The sequence below is a fragment of the Littorina saxatilis genome, linkage group LG10 (assembly GCF_037325665.1).
Source record: "Littorina saxatilis isolate snail1 linkage group LG10, US_GU_Lsax_2.0, whole genome shotgun sequence".
NCBI classification, from domain to species: Eukaryota; Metazoa; Mollusca; class Gastropoda; order Littorinimorpha; family Littorinidae; genus Littorina; species Littorina saxatilis.
In genome coordinates, this window is record NC_090254.1 from 33708126 (window position 1) to 33720126 (window position 12001).

Genomic DNA, 12001 nt, shown 5'->3' on the forward strand with positions numbered 1-12001 from the left:
AGTTTGCTTATGCTACTCCTTTCCCAATGAAAAATCTCTCTTTCTTGCACACACACAAATACTCACACAATTAAATAGAATAATTCAATCATAAACAAACCATTACATATATATATATATATAATCATTTAATCACAAACATTTACAATACAATTGCATCAGTAGCAAAAGTGCAGCAAAAATTCAGCCTAAACTAAGACAGCTCAGTAAATTCAAGTTCACCAACTTCTTTTTTTTAACCCAGATCTGGGAACTCCTATTTAGCACTTGGAGTATTCTCAAACAAACTTGGTGTATTTTCAGAAAAATGACCGTACTCCACACAGCATTTGAACATCCATGATTCAAACATGGTACATATGTGTCAGTCGCACCACTAATTAAGTTGACCAATATATATATTTTTTAAATGCTTTATCAATGTTTACTGACAAAAACTGTGATCATGTGTACATAATAATAATAATAATGCAAACTTTTATAGCGCTATTCTAGAAAAATGTCTACTCTTAGCGCTTTACAATACATACATCGACCAAGCATACTATACACGCACAGGCAAAGGAACCGACCAAACATAACCAACAAACTATACATGCACAGGCAAAGAAAACGACCAAACATACAATACACGCACAGGCAAAGATAACGACCAAACATAAACAACCATACTATGACCAAACATAACCAACATACTATACGCGCGCAGGCAAAGAGAACAATCAGCACATGTAATAATTACTGACAACTAATAATGCAGGCATACAATGACAATCCAATACACAGCCTAGGCACAAGAACCACAATAGGCTTCTGTATAAAAACGTGTCAACAATACTATTTACACACACACAAACATCATGTAACATGTACAAAATACGGCAAAATCGTATGGGTTCCCAGGTCTGAGTACCTCTGCTGTCATTTGGTTAGTGTGACAAGGTCAGCAGAAAGTTGGATAACTGTCAATTTGTGTGCAACAGCACAGATTTTTTTATGTACATACATGTACATGCAGTGGAAACCCCCTTTTAAGACCCTGTGATTTAAGACCACCTGTTAAAAGGCCTTGCTTTTCATAGTTTCTGTTGATAAACCTCTGTAATTAACTCCATGCCAAGACTCCTTTTAAAGACCAGATTTTCGATGAAGTTTTGAGTTCTTAAAAATGGGTTTCCACTGCATACAGCAAACCAAAGTTGTACAAGACAAATTATACTGTATTCCCAATAATCAAGCTGTACATTATGTACATTATTCCTTTGAACAAAACAAACTGCAGGGGTCAGCTGGGGAGACCAAAGTCCATTCATAGACACGGATCCATATAACCAGGGACCTACACATTCCATTCATACAGGATCTTCCGACACAGACCTACAAATTCCATTCATACAGCATCTTCAAATACAGGCCTACAAATTCCATTCATACAGCATCTTCAAATACAGGCCTACAAATTCCATTCATACAGCATCTTCAAATACAGGCATACAAATTCCATTCATACAGCATCTTCAAATACAGACCTACACATTCCATTCATACATGATCTTAACAGACACTGACCTACCAATTCCAATCATACAAGATCTTTACAGACACAGACCTACAAATTCCATGTATACATGATCTTCACACACAGGCCTACAAAACCTATTCATACATGATCTTCACACACAGGCCTACAAAACCTATTCATACAGGATCTTAACAGACACAGACCTACAAATTCCATTCATACAGGATCTTTACAGACACACTCACACAGACCTTCAAATTCCATTCATACAGGATCTTCAGGCAGACCTTCAAATTCCATTCATACAGGATCTTTACAGACACACTCACACAGACCTTCAAATTCCATTCATACAGGATCTTTACAGACACACTCACACAGACCTACAAATTCCATTCATACAGGATCTTTACAGACACACTCACACAGACCTTCAAATTCCATTCATACAGGATCTTTACAGACACACTCACACAGACCTTCAAATTCCATTCATACAGGATCTTCAGGCAGACCTTCAAATTCCATTCATACAGGATCTTTACAGACACACTCACACAGACCTTCAAATTCCATTCATACAGGATCTTTACAGACACACTCACACAGACCTACAAATTCCATTCATACAGGATCTTTACAGACACACTCACACAGACCTTCAAATTCCATTCATACAGGATCTTTACAGACACACTCACACAGACCTTCAAATTCCATTCATACAGGATCTTCATGCAGACCTTCAAATTCCATTCATACAGGATCTTTACAGACACACTCACACAGACCTACAAATTCCATTCATACAGGATCTTCAGACAGACCTTCAAATTCCATTCATACAGGATCTTCAGAGACAGACCTTCAAATTCCATTCATGCAGAATCTTCACAAAGACAGACCTACAAATTCCATTCATGCAGGATCTTCACAAAGACAGACCTACAAATTCTATTCATACAGGATCTGTACACACAGACCTACAAATTCCATTCATACAGGATCTTCAGAGACAGACCTTCAAATTCCATTCATGCAGGATCTTCACAAAGACAGACCTACAAATTCTATTCATACAGGATCTTTACACACAGACCTACAAATTCCATTCATACAGGATCTTCAGAGACAGACCTTCAAATTCCATTCATGCAGGATCTTCACAAAGACAGACCTACAAATTCTATTCATACAGGATCTTTACACACAGACCTACAAATTCCATTCATACAGGATCTTCAGAGACAGACCTTCAAATTCCATTCATACAGGATCTTCACAAACACAGACCTACAAATTCCATTCATACAGGATCTTCAGAGACAGACCTTCAAATTCCATTCATGCAGGATCTTCACAAAGACAGACCTTCAAATTCCATTCATACAGGATCTTCACAAACACAGACCTACAAATTCCATTCATACAGGATCTTCAGACAGACCTTCAAATTCCATTCATGCAGGATCTTCACAAAGACAGACCTTCAAATTCCATTCATACAGAATCTTCACAAAGACAGACCTACAAATTCCATTCATACACGATCTTTAGAGACAGACCTACAAATTCCACTCATACAGGATCTTCAGAGACAGACCTTCAAATTCCATCCATACAGCATCTTCACAGACAGACCTTCAAATTCCATTCATGCAGGATCTTCACAAAGACAGACCTACAAATTCCATTCATACAGGATCTTCAGACAGACCTTCAAATTTCATTCATGCAGTATCTTCACAAAGACAGACCTTCAAATTCCATTCATACAGGATCTTCAGAGACAGACCCTCAAATTCCATTCATACAGGATCTTCAGAGACAGACCTTCAAATTCCATTCATACAGGATCTTCAGAGACAGACCTTCAAATTCCATTCATACAGGATCTTCACAGACAGACCTTCAATTTCCATCCATACAGCATCTTCACAGACAAATACCTAAACATTTGATAGACGATGTTAGGAAATAGCTCCGTCAGGTTTATATGGGTTATGAAAGACGAAATACCCTTGCTTTTAGTGGGACAAACAAACCATGCATGCATCTTGGTCAACGTGTTCCAGACCCACTCCTCGCTACCGACGCTGTGGATTGTTTGTTCTAATAAAAGCAAGGGTATCAACTCTTTCACGCCCCATACAAACCTTTCTTCTTTCTTTATTTGGTGTTTAACGTCCTTTTCAACCACGAAGGTTATATCGCGACGGGGAAAGGGGGGAGAGGGGATAGAGCCACTTGTTAATTCATCGGGTAAAGTCTTCCCCCAAACCCGCGGGGGGTATCAAATCTTTCACACCCCATACAAACCTGACAGAGTAATTTACAGAACTAGTCTATTCAAAAAGGATCTTTACAGACACATACAGGCTACAAGTTCCATAATCTTTAAATATATCTACTAATGTAGAGCCTACAAAAACAAAAAAATAGATCTTGCACATAAAGCTGGTTTCTGTGTGTCTGTGTCTATGTCAGCAGTGTCAGTGTGTGTGTGTGTGTGTGTGTGTGTGCATATTGTGATGAAAGGCTCCAAAACTGCTGCACCTATTTTGATGGAAAAAACGAAGTTATCATAGGTTTTTTTCTTCTCCAAAACAAACGAGAAAAGAATCGTTAAAGATGAAAAGAATATCCCTCCCTCTGTACAATGGGTAAGTCTGGCAGCGGAACAAAATTCAGATGTGGATGGAGCAGTGGATACTGGGACGGGGCGGTGTGAGAGCACACTGGGACAAGGAACAGGTGTTAGGACAGCAACAACAACAACAAAAAAGAAAAAGAAGATGAAATGAATTGTTCGTCAACAAAGTACATCGTGTCCTTTTCTGCAATCACCTAATCAGGCTAATGCGTTCCTGGCACTGGTTTGAGTGCTTGTAGTAGTGCGTGGAGCCTAGGAACTTCTTCCCACACATACAGATGAACCTCTCATGGCGATGCATGGTGCGCTTGTGGTAGCTGAGACTCTGCTTGGAGGCGTACGCTTTCCCGCACTCCTCACACATTCTCCCCTTGTCTCCCCAGAGGGCTGGCGGCAACAGCAAAAGCCCTTCGCGACATTTCTCCACATGCTGTCTCAGTCTGTGCGCCCTGGTGAACTCCATCGTGCAGTGCTGACACTTGAACTCTGTCCGCAGATTGGGGTGGAGGTTATGCTCCGATGCTTCGTGCCGCCGACAACTGCTCCCGTGGGAATACACCAGCGGGCAGAGCTTGCATCTGAACGGGGTGATCATGTCTGATGCTTCTTTCAGTCCACACGAGACGTCCAGGTGGTTTCTCACTTGCATTCTGGACGTCATACACTTCAGGCACTTTTTGCACTGGTAGGAGAGCTTGTCGTGACATTCTGCGAGATGTTCAATGTATGTGTCTCTGTCTGCCATGACTGCGTCACAGATGTAGCACGTCTTCCCTGACCAAAATGCCTGGAATCTACTGGGACCAGGCACGTGGTTCCCTCTGCTGTTTTGCTTGCTGTTGTGTAGATCTTTATGTTTCGGTCTGCTTTCATCTCCAATGTTCTTGTTGCTCTTCGAGGGCATCTGTGTGCTATCACTGAGTGAAGAATCATCACTTTCAATGAACTCTTTAGATTTGAACAGAGCCTTGTTGGGCATTCTGCTTTTCTTAGCGCTTACACCTCGTGAGTATTGATCCAAGCCTGTGTCAGGGCCTTTCCCTGGTTTGGTTTTCTCTTTGCGCAGGGTTCCATTTGTGGGTTTATCTTTTGTTTTTTTGGATACAGATTTAGTCTTTTGTGCCACAACGTCAGTGCCTTCAGCTTCATCTTCGTCTGACTCACTTAGGTTGTGATGTGTTTGTCTGGGATTTGAAAGAGCATTCGGCTTATGCAAAGGAGAAGAGTATTCACTGATTGTTTCGTTTACTGAATCGGAATCCTCTTGGACCGTCCCACTTTTATTCTCCCGCCCACCCCTTGGAATAAGATTTAGATCTGTTCCCAAGCTTATGGAACTGCCATGAGTTTCATTTCCCGATTCTGCATTGGCATCTATGTCAAGGTGTGAAGATGAACTGTCACTGTCAGTGTCAGAACTGTGCGATGTTGCCCTCTTTCCTCCATCTACTGCAGTTTTCTCCCTTTTCTTCACGACGCTGTCTGCGTTTGAAGTAAAGCACCCATCTTTGTCTGTCTCACCTTCAAACAGAGATTCATCCCTTCCACCTTCAGCCTTCCTCTTTCTCCCCTTATCTGGGGTTTTGCGCTTAGGAGACGAACTTTTTGAGTTACTGTTCTGGGTAGGAGACGAACTTTTTGAGTTACTGTTCTGGGTAGGAGACGAACTTTTTGAGTTACTGTTCTGGGTATTCTCCATATCTGGGGCTGGGGGTTGTAAACCAGCATTTGAAGAATGTAAGCCATCTTCAACACTCTCCTCTCCTGCTTCCCAGAGCCAAAGTCTCTTTCCCACCTTCTTCTTGTTACTCTGCTTTCCGCCTTCATTTCTTGCTGCCTTTGACGCAGCGGTCTCTACACTCTTCCCTTTTGACGGGCTCTTGTTCTTCTCAGGACTTTTGCTGCTGCTTCCAGTTTGAACTTTCAGAAGTTTGCTGCCTTGAGAAGGGGGATTCTGAAAATAGGATGCATCAGAATTCAAGTAGCTGATTTCGAACACTCCTCCGTCCTTTAGCTCATTAGGACTGCAAGTGCAAGTGAAAGCTGTCTCCTGCGGTTGCTTCTTGACAATAACGTCCATCGCTCTGTGAGACTGAGAAGACTGCTGCACACCTGAAGCTGATGCTGTCTTAGATGGTGAAGATGCTTCTGATCTTGGTGTTTGAGAGTCGAAGTCAGTGTCTCCATCAAAATAAGGTTCTTCTTTTATCTTCTTCGTCCGTTTCTTCTTTTTCGGGCTGCCAGGGTGCTGAGTCTCTGACTGACTGTCAGCAGGAGTTTCAGGGACAGATTCTCCTTCAACTGAATTCTGTTCTGTGGAAGTATCCACCTCTAAGTCTTCTAAAAGCTTTCTTTTCTTTTTCTTCTTCTTCTTCTTTGAGCTGCCAGGGTGCTGAGTTTCTGACTGACTGTCAGCAGGAGTTTCAGGGAAAGATTCTCCTTCAACTGAATTCTGTTCTGTGGAAGTGTCCACCTCTAAGTCTTCTAAAAGCTTTCTTTTCTTTTTCTTCTTCTTTTTCTTCTTCTTCTTTGAGCTGCCAGGTTGCTGAGTTTCTGACTGACTGTCGATAGTAGTGTCAGGGATAGATTCTCTTTCAACTGAATTCTGTTCTGAAAGCTTTCTCTTCTTTTTCGATTTCTTTGGCCTACAAGTGTCCTGCTCTTGTGACTGAGTATCTAAAGAACTTGGATCATAGCTTGAAGTAATCATCTTTGAAAATTGACGCAAACCATCATCTTCATCAATCTGTGACTGTGAGGACTCCACAAAATCTCCATTCACATCTTCAGTTTCGAGACTTTCATCACCCTGGGCAGAACTGTTGCCCTTTTTTGTCTTCCCAATGTCTGAAATAAGCAACTCCTTGGTACGATCTGTCTTTGTTTTTGGAGACAGATCTTTTGCTCCAAGCTCACTGGCACCATCTTCCTCTTTGTGCTTCTTTTTGCTTTTCTTCTTTTTCATTTTGAGACTCGAGAAAAACTCCGTCAAGCGATACTCCTGAGTTAGAGAGTCGGTTGACAAGCCCAGATGTTTTCTGTTCTCGGAACTGAGATGATCAGGCTCCTTGTTTTTCTCTCCTTGTTTCTTCTTCCTTTTCTTGGCTGTGATATCTTCCATGACGCAGAACTTGGATGCAGCAAACAATCAGAACCCAGGGTCTGAAAAACAAAGCACCACAAATATACAAGGTAAAATCAGAAAAACTGCAAAATGACCTCCCAACTAGCATGAACAATTACATGATAACAAGTCAACAGGATACCTGAGATCCCGGCAGTAGCTGAAGTTGTGTTATTTTTACATTTAGTCAATTTTGACTAAATGTTTAACATCAGGGGTGGGACTCTCTTGTGATGAAAAAAGAGGAAATCCCTTTTTTCTACTAGGGGGGTTCGGGGTGTGTGTGTGTGTGGACAGCAGTTTCCGGAAAACTACCGGGCAGATCTTCGTGAAACTTAGCATCTAAGTTCTCTCAAATGATTTCCCAGTAAAAAAAAATATATAAAAAAAATCATTTTTTCGATAAATGTTTTTGATTTCATTTTTATATCCGGCTTTTTGCAGAACTTTAGGCCGCATTGTGGTGACATCATTTTTCATTCAAATCGATTGAAATTTTGGTCATGCAATCTTCGACACCCGGCAAGCGTACACCCGGCAAAGCCGGGTCCCAGGCGCAGCCTGGTATTCGGCTCTACTTCTTCCCGGCGAAGCCGGTACCCGGCGATCTACAACTGATCTAGTGCTAAATATGGCTGCCTCGCGCTACCCCTGCCCTTGGCCTTGGCATCCCAAAACTGTCTGCGATGAAAAGAAAACATACATATATATATATACAAAGAAAAATCAGGAGTATCCACCTACCGTTGTCCTCTATTGTCTTGCTTGCAGGCTATTTCATCAACAGCCGAAGTGTTACGTCGTGTGGAAAGTGTTACGTCAATGGAAACTTTTCGCGGTATGGTCCTTTTGCCATGTTGGTTGTCCAGAGTTATAGTTCTTGAGGCGACTTATTATCCAAAACTAAATAAAACCAAAATACTATATCGTAACACTACTACCTAAAGTCGTTTAGATACAATGTACTATGAGAATATATATATACAAATAAACTAAGCGAGATATCATTAAGACTGATGTAACAGATATCGTTTTACTTTTGAAGAGACTCATTCTTACTCGTAGTCGTGATCAGATTTGTTCTGGTAGAAAGGTTGTGAAAGGACATCTTCAATTTACAAGGGACATAACTGTGACTTCCGGTGATTGCAGACAGCATGCAAAGGTCACTACATTTTGTCGTTTTCGAGTTTTTCAAGACAGATTTGATATTATCTAAGAGTTTAGACATATTGTGTATGTATATTGTTGCTACAGCTTCACAATTTCAGAGCCCTCTGGATGAGCATGTAAAAATGAAACCGCATTTTGGCCTTGTGTTGTGGGCTGACATTTAACTATTAGTTTCAACTTTCATGGTGATACTTTTTTTGACTTAAACATTCTCCATGTACTTGTTTTGTGTGTGTGTGTGTGTGTGTCTATATGTCTGTATGTCTGTGTGTTTTGTGTGTGTGTGTGTCTGTCTATATGTCTGTATGTCTGTGTGTACATGGTATATGTTAAGGCTTAGCATTTTGCTGTGCTGAAGTGTGGAAGGTACGTGTTATACTTATAACTTTATATTTTTTGGGGAAGTATCGGAATCTCAAAAATAGTTTTTAAGAGGGCTGTCTCAAAAGTGTATAGCCTACAAAATGAAGGAAGTTAACTAGAGCTAGCTTTGGAAATTGGCATACTTTTGCAACCGAGGGCGAGTCGTTCATACCATGCAGGTGACAGACCAAAATTAATTCGTAAGACATTTGCAGTTTTTGACTCCTTGCATGAAAATAAATGATTTTTTTTTCAAACGGATAGCCTGAGGCATGACTAAAAGCCCTTGGGGCTCCGAGCAACTGGACGTGACAAGTTCACTAATTTGAAGCCCTTCTTTGACATGCATTTTATTTACCGCTTAGCACGGTATTTTGTCAATTTTCAATGCAGACAACTTTGGCTGCTGAGGTCATCATTGCTATTTTTACAATGAAGATGATACTTTGCATTTGACTTTCTAAGAGGCATGCAGGTGCAGATATTTCCAAAATGATCATGTCTCTAGCTAGCCTTCTTTGTCTTCTTCTTCTGCGTTCGTGGACTGAAACTCCCACGTACACTCGTGTTTTTGCACGAGTGGAATTTTACGTGTATGGCCGTTTTTACCCCGCCATTAAGGCAGCCATACGCCGCTTTCGGAGGAAGCATGCTGGGTATTTTCGTGTTTCTATAACCCACCGAACTCTGACATGGATTACAGGATCTTTTCCGTGCGCACTTGGTCTTGTGCTTGCGTGTACACACGAAGGGGGATAAGCCACTAGCAGGTCTGCACATAAGTTGACCTGGGAGATCGGAAAAATCTCCACACTTAACCCACCAGGCGGCAGCGACCGGGATTCGAACCCTCGACCTTCCGATTAAGAGGCCGACGTCTTACCACCACGCCACAGCGCCCGTCAGCCTTCTTTGTGTCTAGGGTACAAACGTTTGCGACAGCCCTCACATATGTCTGCATTCATCATTATCATAACCTGGAACTATAACTATGCATGTAATTCCCCTGTTTCAGGTGCTGCCTGTAAGTCAACACTCAAACATTTATCCTCAAAGTCGAACATCACAAGACAGAATGCTTACGCTGCAAAGAGCGTTCAGTCAGCTGCGTCTGGTGGTCAGCGCTGCGGCAGAACACGCAGTCAGATGTTCGAATCATGCAGTTACCGTACCTCAGATGAACCAGCAGATGCGTTTGTCAAAGCCTTCTTCACAAACTGTCAGCAGAGTATGTGTGCAGTGGTATTCAACCAAACCAGGATCCAGGAAGAAGGATAATGAGAATGCCAGAAAGAAAGGCTACGAAACGCCATCGCCGTACAGAATCCCGGGTCCAAGGCGCTATGGCTATGAACCTCGTTTCTACACTGGTGGTAAGAGAGCATGATTAAGCTGGTGTTGCTGTTTTTCAAAGAAAAAAACTCCTCTTGTCATCATTTTATACAGCATTCTGAGGGCATATATATGTATAGAGTGCACATGCTTGCACAGCTCATGTAAGAAGCTCCGCCATTCTGTTTTCAGAAATGTTGTCCAAAGAAGATAAAATGGTGCAATTTAGAATTTGCCCCTGTATCATGACTTGTTACTATCCTCTGTGCATGTGCCGATGTCTGGAATTAGACTTGCTGCGGGGTAGTCTGATGCATTATCTCGTTGGGCCCTTTGACTCTCTGAAGTAAATTCTTATCGGTCATTTTTAGATTTTATTCGCCTCCGGACCCCCCTTGTAAGGCTGTGCACTTCACGCCGTCAACTTTGCTATTTCCTACACTTTTTTACTTTTTTTAATTCCCATGCCTGTTTGCTCTTGTTCGGTGTATCTCATATCAGTTTGTATTGAACAGGTGCCTTACCTCGAGGGTTGGACGCACCACTCAAAACTTTGCCTAGTTACAAGGTGAAGGATTCATGGAACAGAAAGAGAGCCCTCTTTGGTCAAAATGACTACATTGGTTAGTATCACATAGCTAGGCCGGAATTACGAGAAAGGTTACTTAATGGAACGTTCAGTTATGGACAAATAGAAGTCGGAAGAGAGTTGCACGGTACAGAAACAATCTGGATTTTCTTTTAGCAAATTGAGATGATCATGTAACAGTGTATAAAAGTTATGAAACCGTGGTTGTAGTGAAAGAAAATGTCTGACATTTAAAATATCTGACATTTCCCAAGAAAAAGAAACACAAACACCTGTGCACACACACACACACACACATGCATTATTTTTTCTGACATACAGAAATGTACCTAACACACACACGCACACACATATGCCAATTCACAGCTCCCTCAGCAACTTTACTGTACATTGCAGACATCCTTGGAGATGGAAGCATCAAACCAGCTGACCTGATACGTGGCCCTGATTGGCTGATCGGATTCAAGGGCAACGAACTGCAGCGCTTGAAGCGTCGCCTCATGTTCCATGGGGAGAGGCTGAGACACCTTTACCCGGCCAAGTACAACAATATACAGAAACGAATCTTCTTCCTCTACAAGAAATACAACCAGAAACGTGGCAGGCGAGTTACCGGAGAGTGAAGACTTTGTTTTCGGCATTGTATATGGATCGCATTTATTTTTGAGTGAATGTTTAGGGGATATGATTCAAGTGAATTGTAGGAGAGAGAGAGAATTGTGAGAGAGAGAGACAGAGAGAGACAGAGAGAGACAGAGAGAGAGAGAGAGACAGAGAGAGAGAGAGAGACAGAGACAGAGAGAGAGAGAGAGAGAGAGAGAGAGAGAGAGAGAGAGAGAGAGAGAGAGAGAGAGAGAGAGAGAGAGAGAGAGAGAGAGAGAGAGAGAGAGAGAGAGAGAGAGAGAGAGAGAGAGAGAGAGAGAGAGTGTGTGTGTGTGTGTGTAAATGGGTGTTGTGTCCTGCATTTTAAGGCGAGATGTCCTGTGTATTTCTATGGAAGCATGCTGTCAAAGTTTGCAAATGTCTATTACTGGGTACTGTGTCACATCTTTAATTAAAAATCTCTGGTGAATCTTTAAATGAATTCATGTCTGTATGTAACATCTTCAGAGTACGCATGGTGTGAGTTGAGTGAAAAATGTGGGGCATCTGATCTGTTCTCAGCTTTCTATTTAAGTGTGTGCAAACCGTTATTACTGTTTCAGGTATCAATTGTCTGACTGAACCATTGCTTCACACACACAC

General features: G+C 41.8%; 2 protein-coding genes across 2 annotated transcripts; one reads left to right on the forward strand and one right to left on the reverse strand.

The window, feature by feature from the left end:
- Positions 1 to 111: 111 nt before the first annotated feature.
- LOC138978638 (nucleolar and coiled-body phosphoprotein 1-like) lies at positions 112 to 8162 on the reverse strand. Its single transcript, XM_070351399.1, has 2 exons — positions 8044 to 8162; positions 112 to 7337 (listed from the first exon to the last, which is right to left on the reverse strand). Exon 2 carries the CDS (start codon positions 7294 to 7296, stop codon positions 4366 to 4368), a length of 2931 nt encoding a protein of 976 aa, XP_070207500.1. The 5' UTR covers positions 7297 to 7337; positions 8044 to 8162; the 3' UTR covers positions 112 to 4365.
- Positions 8163 to 8389: 227 nt separating this feature from the next.
- Positions 8390 to 11836, forward strand: LOC138978639 (large ribosomal subunit protein mL51-like). The gene is made up of 4 exons (XM_070351400.1): positions 8390 to 8464; positions 9851 to 10208; positions 10683 to 10790; positions 11153 to 11836. The coding sequence occupies exons 2-4, from the start codon at positions 9911 to 9913 to the stop codon at positions 11377 to 11379; spliced, it is 633 nt and encodes a 210-aa protein (XP_070207501.1). The 5' UTR covers positions 8390 to 8464; positions 9851 to 9910; the 3' UTR covers positions 11380 to 11836.
- The last annotated feature ends 165 nt before the right edge of the window (positions 11837 to 12001 follow it).

Coding starts and splice junctions, on each gene's coding strand:
- LOC138978638 (XM_070351399.1), bottom strand. CDS start 7,296: ATGGAAGATATCACAGCCAAGAAAAGGAAGAAGAAACAAGGAGAGAAA.
- LOC138978639 (XM_070351400.1), top strand. CDS start 9,911: ATGCTTACGCTGCAAAGAGCGTTCAGTCAGCTGCGTCTGGTGGTCAGC. Junction 10,209..10,682: donor ACCTCGTTTCTACACTGGTG/GTAAGAGAGCAT, acceptor TGTATTGAACAG/GTGCCTTACCTCGAGGGTTG. Junction 10,791..11,152: donor TGGTCAAAATGACTACATTG/GTTAGTATCACA, acceptor TGTACATTGCAG/ACATCCTTGGAGATGGAAGC.